This window comes from Anopheles marshallii, chromosome 2 (assembly GCF_943734725.1).
Source record: "Anopheles marshallii chromosome 2, idAnoMarsDA_429_01, whole genome shotgun sequence".
NCBI lineage: Eukaryota > Metazoa > Arthropoda > Insecta > Diptera > Culicidae > Anopheles > Anopheles marshallii.
Genome location: NC_071326.1, coordinates 71,662,540 through 71,675,081, shown reverse-complemented (window position 1 = coordinate 71,675,081; position 12,542 = coordinate 71,662,540). Strand labels below are relative to the sequence as shown.

Sequence of the window (12,542 nt, the reverse complement as noted above, 5' to 3'; positions counted from 1 at the left end):
TTAATGCGCGGAATACCATCAGAGACTACCCCGAAGGCGATGCACGCCCGAAAAAGGGTTGTGAATTGCACCGCATTTCTCAAGGAAGTGCCAGGAACTCAGCCAGAATAAAAAAATAACTTCCAACACACACACATACAAAATACTGCCGTTAAAGTTTTCCAAGTGTAATAATCAGCTAAAAGCCAGCGACACCTAGACTACTACCCAGTAATAGTAACCCCTTCAGGTACCGGGAGTCCACCACGAGTTCCGCCACTGTTGGCTTCCTAGGGTAACTCTTTCGGTATTCACCGTTCTCGCTCTCTCTCTCTCTATCTCTCGCTCTCTCCAAAACATTCACCGATTCCTGTCAATCAACGAACGCATTAACGTTGATGGTGAGCCATGAAGCTGTCAAGGCGCGTAGAACGGTGGCAAGCACAGCATATTTCGCGACCTTGTCTTCCACCCTTGGGCGGAACCATCGCGTTCACGGGGTGCACTCAGCACAAATAGCGTTTCTCACACGCGGTTGGTGGCCGTATCGAACTACCCTTTTACTTCCAAATTCCCATGCCACCAATCCGCACCGTTCCTTCCCTCCCCCATCCCTCATGATTCCCATTTCGGGGCGCTGCTGCTCAGGGGGTTCGCGGAAGGTTTTCACGAGGTGAAGGTTTTTTAATAGCTCCCGGTGACATCGTCTTCGTCGGGTTGACTGGTGCAAAACATAAACACGTCACCCTTATGGAACGGAGGACCTCCGACCGACCGGAAGTAATCGGCTTGAGAGACCGGACCCCACCCGTCGCCCGTGCAAGAACACACCGGGCAGTGGCGCAAGAAACGACGAAGGACCTATAGTGCTTTCAGGGCAGAAACTTCCCTCAGCATTTGCCACCGTGCATGCGGTAATAGAATCAGGACAACGTTTTGTTCGGGGAACGAGCATATGAGCGCCGTCTCCGTACTTGGCATGCACCAAGCGACAAACAACGCAGCCTACCGGCAGCAGGGCCCTAACGTGCGGTGTGCCACTAAGGTGGGCTTTGATCGTACCACTAATTACCACCAACTGGGCACGTGTGACATTGTGAGCTACCGCGATCCCGTACCTCCGAGCTGCCGTTTTGCCTCAAAAGGGTTAATTGATAAAGAGTATATGGGTACACACCGGAGGAGGTCCCTTTTTCTGGGGCGGGAGCGGTAGGCGATGCTCGGTAATTCCACCCGGTCGTCGTACACACCACGGCAAGTACATCCTGCACGGGATGTGCTGCATCGACGCCATTCGGACCATTTTCGGCCGAACGCACCGTCGCGTACGATCGGTACGTAGTACGATGTACGCCGTCAGGCACATCGCGGTTGCCTTTTGCCAAACGGATGCGAAAGAACCCAAAGTGATCCCAACGGCACCCAAGCAATGCGACATTTCAACACCCGAGCCAAAAAACTCCATCACCAACATACCGTGCGGCATTCCGGGCATGGCCAACCGTACAGACACGAACCGGACCCGGGGACACTTCCACACCGCGCAGCACACATTTAATTGTGGAAGCGTGTGCGTACTACCCCTTTTCAACAGGGGTATGGTACGTTTTTGCTTTTTTTGTTTTGCGTTGGCTTACCAGGTTGAAGAGGATTTGCCGGATTTGCCGCAGAACTGCAACCACCAATCGTGGCAATCGTGTGGTTTGGCGCGTACGCCAGTCTCCAACCAAACCAACACCAATCGCTGCGGTATTTCACCGATAATGGCGCCCCCAAGCCCCGCGTTTGGCCCGGGCCAAGGGTGAATAATCACCCACGTGGCTGCACAACATTAGCGCGCCGAGCAGCAAATGGCCGGGACGGGGCGTTTGGGATAACGAGCAATGTTACTGACTGACCGCGAGACTCCGTGCGAATGGGGAGGGAGTTTTTTTTTCGTTTTGGGGCACAACACCAACCGCGTGCGCTCCTGAAGGCTGGTCCGCAATTTGGTTTCAGCAAAGGTGTTGGAACATTCGGTACGTGCCGCCGGACAGAAGCAGCAGCACGAACCCACCCGAAATGCTGGGGGTCATTAATTTTTACAATTTTAAAAAGGTGTCCCACGTGTCCATTTGATTTGTATTTTATTCTTTCCTTTCCTAGCGTTTTCGGGTTTTTTTTTACTCTGGAGCAACAACGCAATTATTATATTTGTTCGTGTATTTTACTGATATCAGCTTTCTGTTCGCTAGCTCCATTTGTTTGCACTGCATCTCGGTGGTATATAAGAGCAATTCTGGAATATTTACTTCTACAATTCCACCAATTGGTTGAAGGAAATATTTTGATTAATGATAGAACGAGAGAGGACTCGCTACTCTCCCATCATGTAAGTGGTTCTTCTTAAGCCATTTAGGTAGATTAAGTATCCAACAGACATAGATTTCCATACCGAAAGGCGGCTCAGCTGCATGACGTCGAGATCATCGTTACGGCTTAACCGTACGTGCAGGAACACATTCCACAACAGCTCGTAACGAGTTCGGCTAACAATTACTAATTGCCTAACACAGTCATTACCGAACCAGGCTTATAAATCTCACTCAATAGACACCATCAGATTGCACGAGGGCTTCGACCATGCCAACGCTTCATTCGGCAAAAGGCAGCTTTCTTGCGGATGGCCAGCTTTTGAGAACCGAGCCTAATCCACCTGACTGCACCTGGCCCGGTTGACAAAAAACGCGCACACCAAGTCAACTTGGGCAACAGTCTACATCCAACCAAGAGCTCCCGGTTGTAAATAAACAAATCGAGCAATAAAATTGCTTGCCTAATTGAATCCCACCTTCCCAGTGATTGCCATCTTTTCCGGGACGTTCAATCTACCGGCTGTTGTCTTGTTTGCCGTAAAGCAGGCATTATGAAAAGCCTTACGGTCGGGGAGGGTAAGGGGAGTTTAATGTAGCGTAATTTATAGAACGATTAGGCAACGCTTAAGCACCGGTGTCCCGGGGCGTGTACAGCAAGATACAGCTAAGCTAATCACTCGTTGGATTAAGATGCTTCCGATTAAGAGATTCGATCGGTTTTGAGATGTTTTATTTCGTTTGGTACAGGTGGCCGGTTAATGGATTATGTGCAACTGCAATTCAATAACGCACTAATGCCCCGGACACGGTTGCGAAAAGATTCTGTCCATCGAATTGGTAAAATTTATCGTTGCTACTTTGCTGTAAAAAAGGAAAAGTAGTACGCTCGAGGATGTAACGACATCAGGTGAGTTTTATAATAGTGGTAGCCCCTTTGATGTGCTCAATACCTCAATACAACACAAGGCTGTTTAATATTGTTACTGGTATCGCTTTCACACGGGACAGGACGCGTACCCAATTCCACGAGGAGGATTACCTCGTACTCGTATCCTGGTTGGTACAGCCAAGCATATCAAAGAAAAGGATCAACATGTTTTTGTTAACTAGGATAAAACCAAACACGATAATGTACTGTCTAATAGAAGAAGTGCTAAACTATTAGAAAATGCCTAACCCGTAGTCGTGATTACGATTGCATAGATTTAGGCGTTTTGCGCCAGGATCGAATTAGCTGTGTGAGTAGACGACTGAATTACTAACTGTTGCTGTAAGGTATTATAAAAAAAAATAGTTCAGTAATAGTAACATTTTTGGTAAAGATAATTTATTGCATTATTGTTTAATTATAATTATTAATTTTGCTGTTGAATCAAACTGCTTCTGATAAAGCGACAATAACTATTGATATATTCATTGCATTGCTAAGAAAAAAATAGATCGAAAGTTTTTCAGCGAAAGTTATTTAAAGAGCTGCCATTGAATTTTTCCCGAATATCCCTAAATTTCGAATGTGAAAATTCAAAAATTTCATTACTTAGTGTCATTTTATAGTTAAGTTATAAAAACGTTTTAAACTTTCGATTATTAAGTTTATTTTTCTGGAATCTTAAGCATTTTTGCAATTTTCTTACAATCAACTTGATTGATTATTAAATATTAAATAAATTAATAACGGTCAGTTTAAGTTATGATTCAAACAGTGGACCAGCGCTCAATTTGTTCACATTCATATTATGCAATTTCCTGCTCGACCAAGTGGCAAAATTCTCTTTAATATTTTATGGCAGCAGAATAATTCCACAGTAAACAGTAATTGTGATTTGTGAAAAAGAGTGATGTTTGTAAAGTGTTTTACGCCTACATATATGCAATCACCATTTCAGAGTCGCTTGTTAGGGACTACTTAGCATCCGAAGAGACCACACCTGATGTCCGTATTGCATACATCCAGGCGTTTATACGTGGTACTAAAGCCGTTCAACAGTGTAATAAACCTCTGCGCAATTCTTTAGTGGAATATATTTTAAAAGTATTCATTAGTAGATGAACTCGCTTGCACGCAACAGAGCCACAAAGTTTTGCCACCGAAAACCACGCTTCATAGCACCGCAAACAACAGCGGACATCCTATTCCCGGGCAAACCAAATCCCGTTGGTCATCTAGCGGCCACCCGTGGGAGTGCAGTGGGTATTAGTTATCCCGTGCTATCGACCATACTTTCGTTGCAGTTGCTGCAGGTACTGCATCAAAATTGTTTCAACTGAGCAGGACAGGGCAGCGGGAAAAATAAAATTCTCCCGTACCTCTACTCCTCACCCACCAAATGCCGTTCAACTGGAACAAAACATCAAATCGAGATTGTCGTCACCAAATCAGGTACCACGATGGAGATGGATGGTGCCGGGGAAGAAGCTACCGGGATGAGCCGTTGACGCACATGCAGATTCCGGTCTTCCGCTTCGTGGGTATTTTCTGGACCCTGCTACCCCACGGGGAGGCATCGTGAACGAACGATACAGTGTCTGCCGAGCCATTAGAAGTTTTGTTGTGGCTCGGTGTGTGGGTACGTTCCGTTTCGTGTCACACTATCACAATCAAGTTTTCCAGCTTCGCGCGCACATTTTTCCCAACGGTCCCACTGGGTTTCTTTCCCTTTCCCACACAGCGGTCCAGAACCCTGGCCCAACCTAAAAAGCTCCGCCGCATGAATGTCCCACCCCACCACCCGTGGTTCGCCTTGTCTCTACACAATGCAGTGCTCTCTCTCTCTCTCTCTCTCTCTCTCTCTCTCTCTCTCTCTCTCTCTTTCTCTCTCGTTTTGTAATATATTCATATCTATCTATTCTATATCCTGCTCGCTTGAAAGTTGCAGCACCAGTCGTACTGTATGTATATCGTGAGTGCTCCCTTTTGGGATTCCCACGGGGGTCGTCCTGGCCCCAAAAGCCCGGAACCATTCTTCCCACACTCTGCATCACCCGGCTCACCGACCCAAACGTAACTCGTCATCCCCCACCGTACCAGAATACTCCCGAGCGCTAGAAATATCGAGGTATCGTCAGCCAGTGCCACCACCATCAGGCGAAGGAATCCCCAGTGGGGCAACTCCTCTTACTCGACAGCATTGCCAAGAGCGAACGGTGGCCAGCAAACGGTACGGGACGAAGGTGGGTTGGCGCATGGTCACCGGCCGGTTTTCTCGATTTTGTGAAAATGTGTATTCCCACAGCTGGTAGATACCACCTCCCCCGTCCCACCCCCCCACACACTGTGCCCGGGGACGGTGGATGAGTTCTTGGGTGTATTTCACCAATTTCATCTTTCCGCATCCCAGGGGAGTTTTGTGCCCCGCGCTCGTAACCATCCCGGCACTTGGTTTTTGGCCGTTGCATGGCGTTCACTCCTTTCGCGGTCCAACCAACGAACGCATGAACGGGCGGGACACAACAAACATATTCCCGCTCGTCGTCCTCTATAGCGAGCGGAGTGCTGATGTCCCTTTTTTCGAGACAACCAAAGCGGGGTGGAAAGGTGGAAGACACATTTGGCTGATAATGTTCCAGAGTTCCTCGTTTTTCCAACGCTTTGCCAACGAATTCTTGCTTAGTTTTTCCTTTTAAAATACTAAACTTGATGCACTGCCTTTATCTAGCCCTTCTTAACGATAGACGACACGAAGATGCACATGGATCTATTCCATTGTGGACATCTGTGAAGATGTCTGTTAAAGTCTCTGTTCTCAAAAAAAAAAATGAGCAAGTTTGGTAAACTTTAGGGAGATAAGACATATCAATAAACCTCAGAATAATGATTCGAATAAACTACAAATAGTAATTCCAACGAAGAATTGAACTCTCCACCGTTCAGTTACTGAACACTAACCCAACTCGTTGCTGCGAGCAACCGAAACCTACCGGAATTCTCCTTTACCAATAATATTTACTGTCAAAATCGAACTCTGTATGTGTGCTTCCCATCCACCCTTGCACCGTATGTGTGCATTGCCGTTCCGTATGTATACATAATAACACATTCATTTTCATATCGACGTTACTAGTAATATGAACGTCCCACGGGAACTTCGTATCTCCCCCAGGGACCCACCCGACATTGGGATGAACGGTTCCGTCGGCGTCCAATTCGGGTTTCGCCGCCAACACCCAGCCACTGGTACCATCACGGAGCGGCGCACATGCACTATTCCAATGCTCAAATGTTCGTGATATTGTTCCACGTGCCTGTCTCCACCGGTGTGTCGCTCCGCAAGGATATACGTGTGGAGCCGATGCCGTACCGAAGCGAGACAAGGGTGTGAAATGGAATTTTGGAATCGAATGAATCCACTTCCACCGCCCCGACAAACGTTTCGCCCTGTCGGGACGGAAGGATAGTAGTTGATAGTCACACGGATCGCCACAAACACACACGCATGCGGGGAAGGCTGCACAGATAGGAGAGAGCGAGAGAGCTATCGTACGGGCAGGGTTTGGTGTGAAAGGTGCGAGGGCATACGCACATACATCGATACAACATTCCACTCTTTTGGTCTCTCGTGGATTCGCCGCGAAAAACCGGCGTGGAGAGAAATCGAATGCTCCCGCTGTTGTTGCTGGTGTGCGCCGTTGCGCTTCGAACACGGTACGGTACCGCTTTTTCCCCAGGGAAAATGCGCGCCAAAATTGTACTCCCTCACCCATCCACAGGCATCCACTTCCTAGCGCTTCCCTTCACACTGAAGCGAGGCGCTGCAGTTCGACGCACCAACATCCTTGCGAAGAACTCTATCGAAAGGCGAAACAAGTGGCGTGGCCTACTATGATGCAGTGTGTGTTTGTTTGTGATTTTTTGGGGCGGTAAATCATTATCCGAACGGCACAATTCAATTTTTATGCTTCCGCACAGTAGCTGTACGGGCAGGAAAATGGTAAAAACACACGGACATATACCAAACAGACACAACTTACGCTTGAGTGCTCTCGGTTTAGCCTGTTTCCGGCGGGACATTTTCTGGTTTGTGCACAAAATCCGTTTGGGAATGCTGGTGTTCTTAGCGTAAACTTTTCATTTAAGCACCGACACAGCTATGTACGTGAGATGATTTACATTACTAAACGAGACACTCAACAGGATGTTATAACACACAAAACATCATTTACTGATTTTAGCGAATGATTAACCTATTTTCACTTCACTATCTAAACTGCAGTTCGAAATTCACTTTGCCGAATCTTTCTTCACACGTTTGTTGACGCGATGGGAAGCGCACACTACGGTTGGTATATTCGAAACAGTACCGACGTGCGGGTAGTAATGGCGAATGTCGCCACCACAGAGGTCAGCGCCGGAATGTATGCTTCCGCTGTACGTCAACCGGCAAACGGACAGTTTCGAGAGAACGAGAGTGATTCATCTCTGTTCTCTCCCGCTCAACCCGCTGCGGATGCCGCAACAGCAAAGGATGAACACTAACGAGCAGGAATCGTTGAAGGGGAAGCATTTTCCTCTGGGGTATGTCTGGGACAGCAAAACAGGGGAAAGCGTCGTTATGCCGGCACCACATGACACCCAAATTGAAATCCCATTTCTTCCGAATCGAAAGATTCCTTTACACACACACACGCGCTTCTGCTTACATCCTGCTGCTTGTCGATCCCTTCAAAGGGTCAACTGATCTTAAAATGCGTTTGTGCCCCCCCACTGACTTCATGCCCTGGTGAATAATTGCAAGGCAAGTGTTGGGAGTTTTAGGGCGCTGCAGGATCACCCAAGGAAATCCCTTATACAATGTCTCAGGACTCTGCAATGAAGTAAGTAAATTGTAGGTTACGTTCTTAGCAGGAGTTTGTCGCGAGAACTGTCTCACTAAGCAACGTAGAAAACAGAACAATTCTCACGATATCAAATTGCTTACGATTTTCATTTCCCAAGATTGAACACTTCAAATACCTCAGCAGTTTAACATTCTTTTAACGGCAGTTTTGAGCGTCTTCAAGTTCTTCTGGCAAGGAAAATAAACGGTTACTTCTCGCAGTATTGCCCATCTCTACTAAATGCTCTAATTTTCCCCCACCTGTTTCCGATAACGCCACGGCCTGCTCAGCTGATTCGCGTTCATTCGGTTTCAAAACAATCTCTCACGCATACTCAGTCGCTACGCAACCTCCATCTTCTCCTGCCCTTTTACACCCGCACCCACTCCATCAACTGGCCAAACGTCAAACGGTGGAAACAAACAGATGCTCATATAGATCACGCTCCAGCAAACGCATACATCGTAAAGGAATCGTCAACATCAACAGCTTATCTTGGCTGCGTTATCATTCGGCGGGTTGTGTCCAACTCCGTCGGTCAAGTACGCGGTCAATCCGACACAGTGCGTGGTGCCGAGTGGATGTGTCGATCAATTTGAGGGTGGTTGGTGCATTAGAAACAGAGGCTATTGACGAGACGTAACACACCATGGCGCTCCGGGAGGACACCGAAATTCGCGCCAGGAGCTTCCTGTACTCCAACGAAAAACCATCCCATCTGTCCACCTTCAGTAGTAGCTTCGACGAATTTGGGCCACCGTATGCGGATTTACCGATGGAGGTAAGTTTGCATCTGTGCCCGGATTGTGTTGTTCTCGCGCTCCCTACATGACATGAAGGTGGTCACGAGACCACCGCCGAAGAAAAGAACAACATTGACGAATGGTCTGCTGGTAGGCGGAAGGAGAAGTGATAACGCAATGTTATGAAAGTGATTAGACAGACTGAAGGCAAACTTCGCTAAGCAGCGAGAAATATAACCTTATATCATCGAAGATCGAATGATAGTGGAAAGGTGCTTGGATCTAAAGATATAACCGGATGAAGATAATAAATGTGACGTAAAGGAGTTATCTGCCGTGCAAGATTTATGCTGACTAACAGCGACGTCTTAAAATCATCCAAGCTGAATGGATGCGAGACATTCAGCAAACACAAGGAAACAAGATAGCACGATCTAGTGTCTTTGACCTCACCTTCGCCAAACCGAAACTAACAAATAACCCTTATTTTGCATTTGTTTTTTTTTTAGATTTTGGTCAAGATATTCACCTACCTTACACCGTCCGATAGACGCGAAGCCAGCCAAACGTGTCGCCGTTGGTGTGAGGCATCGTGCCATTCTGCATTCCTCGAAAACTTCTGGCTCGTACTGCACCGTCAACCGTTCGATGTAAATGTACCGCCCGTTCGCGACCTTCTCCACAGCTTCCGCCATTTCCCAAACATCCAACTCATCGAGGTGGATTTTGAGCGGATCGGCAACTTTTTCACCCAGTTCGGACCACACATCCAGCGTATCGTGTTCGATGCGTGTGAAATACAGGAACGCGACTTGATCGCCATACTGCGCTGTTTGCCAGCCCTGCGTTCACTAACGATCGGATCGTGCCGCGATCTGTTCATGTGTGTGCGACTGTTTGATGATGCCGCCGAGCGGGAAAAACTGCGCCAAACGCTGGCGAGTGTGAGCGAACTATCACTGACCCACATACAGTACCTTTCGGATGGAATTCTGCACCGGATAGTGGATATAATGCCGTCGCTGAGCGTGCTCAACCTGGCCGGTTGTCACATATCCTTCCACCAGGGACTCTACCGGAAGTTCTATCCGGGTGATGGCAAACAACCGTCGGAAAGTGTGCTCACCTTTCGCTACATCTCGCGCCTGATCGAGGAACGGAAGGAGTCACTCCGGGCGCTTGATTTTAGCGAAACGCTCGTGGATGATAATGCGCTAGAGGTGTTGGCGTCCATGAGTCCGGCACTGCGCCTGGAACGGCTCGAGCTGAATCGTTGCGAGCAGCTATCGAATCGCGGACTCGGCACGCTCATTACCGCCCATGCGAACCATTTGCAGTACTTGAACCTCTCGAAAACGTACCGGCTGACCGATGCCTGTCTGTTGCAGATTTGCCGCGAACTGTCCGGATTGCGGGTGTTGAAGATGCGTGAATGTCGTGCGCTTAGCAATCAGGGTGTGCGTGAATTGGTGCAATTGACCGCTCTGCAGGTACTGGACATATCGTACTGCAAGGAAGTTAACGGAGCGGGTATACTGGAGGGTATTGGATCACGCCCGAATCATACGCTGAAGGAGTTGCGCATCCGTGCGCTAAATCTGTGCGAACAGTCCATTATTGCGGTGGCGGAGAATTTGTCAGCATTGCACGTACTCGATCTAGGTTACGGTTTCCATGCCGTGTCGGACCTTTGTGTGCAGTTTGTCATCCGCAATTTAGTTCATTTGAGGGAACTTGATTTGGAAAACTGCGGAAAGCTGTCCGATGAAGGTTTGACGGGGTTGGGAATGCTTCCCAAGATAGAACGCCACCTACAAGGCAATCAATTAAGTGGTGTTGAGGTTGAAAATGCGGAGCCAAATCAGCCCGCTGAAGAAGAAGGTCCTCCGGAACCGGAACCGGTGGTACCGCAAGTAGCACCACCCCACATGCGAATATCGTTGCGCAGCCGTGCAGAACAGGAAATCGTGGAGGATGCCGAACGGAAGAAGCAACTGCTGGAGGCGATGCAGCGTAAGGATAATCTTCAATCGGCACAGAATGAGTCGCGATCGTCTTTTAGCGGGTATTACGTTGGACGGCTGCAGCAGCTGTGCGTGCTCAACCTAAACGGATGCAATGGACTCACGGACGTGACGCTGATGTGCAACTTTCGTATGGTGGATCTGCGCAAGTTGTGCCTTGCCCGGTGTCAGCAGATTTCGTTCGAAGGCATACGGGCCATGGTGCAGGGCTGTCCGTCGATCGAGCAACTCGATCTTAGCGAGTGTCACAACATTAATGATCGAGCGGTCGAGCAGGTGGTCACCCATCTGCGGCGTTTGCGAATGCTAAGCCTTCGGCGCTGCCATCAACTAACCGATTTTAGTCTCGATCACATCGCATGCCACGGGCTGCAGCTGCGTGAACTAGATGTGCGCGGTTGCAAGCATATGTGTGCGGATCCGGCCATGCGATTGGTAAACTTGCCACTACTGGCCACGATCCTTGCCGGTAAACAGGACGAAACCGGCAATGGTGTTGGTGGTGCGTTTGGTAATGCGTTTACAATTATGCCAACGCCACCTCCACTACCACCACCGCCGCGTCTTTCGTTGCGTTTTTAACAGGAGATGGCTTTGGTTGAGCCTACTGCTGCTATTCGATGCAGCATGCTTGCTGCTGATGGCAACTGTGCTCGCTGGCTAGTTGCTATGGTAATTGTACTGCTTGCTTGCTGTACGTACTGTTTCCGATCGCCACCACGTATCGCAGAAATTAGTAACTGAAATGAAGAACGAACGAGAAAACGAGCTTTTGCCGTTAAGCTTATCTAAAACCACATTAAAACCAGACGAACCGGTGCCATTCGTTTTACCTTATCTTACTTACGCGATGCGTAGACGAGTCTATTGGCAACTCACGAGACTCACTGTGAAAGTGTTTAATCACAACTAGTATTTCCTTGAAAAGGAAAACCTTATTTTATAGTAATCGTACTCAAACAATGTACACGTGTGCAATAGCATCGTGAGGTTTTTTTTATGAATAAATTATTACTACACTGAAACTCTATCGTGATATTATCGTTAAACTGTTTGGCGGTAACAAAAAGAAACCTCCGCATAATTACGGTTTTTTCTTCTTTGACACATTTTACCGTATCACTAGCGTGTGTTTTCAGCTACAATCAGATTTATTGCTCTCGGAACGGGGTTTGGTTTGATTTCTGCATTGTAAATAATGTAATCATCCGTTTTTCTTTCTTCCTTTTTGGTTTTCTACATCTAAACTATCCATCTTGCCATGAGACCGTTCTGTGGCATTTGGACCTTAGTTATATACACACTGGAAGCTAATATAAAAATTAAATGCATACTGAGAGCATGTCTTCTATCGTTGTGTGCAGCAAAACAGAACCACGTCCAACACTGTTTAGCACAACAAAAATTCACACACACACAAACAAATGAAACCACTACTGTACAATAAATATGTTAAAATGGCACTAGCAAATGAAAATAGTTTGTGCACTGCGAATACTTAACGAAAAAAAAAACACTGAAACACTTGAAAACGAAATCGCAAAACACTGAGTTAAAACAAAAATACGAAACACACGAAGGTTGCTAAGATGATTGCATTCGGCGAAACTGTTGCTTCCGCACACGAT

The 12,542-nt window shown here is 47.5% G+C and overlaps 2 protein-coding genes across 2 annotated transcripts in view; one reads left to right on the top strand and one right to left on the bottom strand.

Moving 5' to 3' along the window:
- The window catches only part of LOC128718851 (uncharacterized), a 78,444-nt gene extending 71,103 nt beyond the window's left edge, over positions 1-7,341 (bottom strand). The window contains exon 1 of the mRNA XM_053812466.1: positions 7,302-7,341. Coding sequence (XP_053668441.1) covers positions 7,302-7,341 — 40 coding nt within the window. The remainder of the gene's footprint in view (positions 1-7,301) is intronic.
- Positions 7,342-8,796: 1,455 nt separating this feature from the next.
- Positions 8,797-11,496, top strand: LOC128709230 (uncharacterized). Its single transcript, XM_053804215.1, has 2 exons — positions 8,797-8,928; positions 9,400-11,496. The coding sequence occupies exons 1-2, from the start codon at positions 8,797-8,799 to the stop codon at positions 11,494-11,496; spliced, it is 2,229 nt and encodes a 742-aa protein (XP_053660190.1).
- Positions 11,497-12,542: the final 1,046 nt, after the last annotated feature.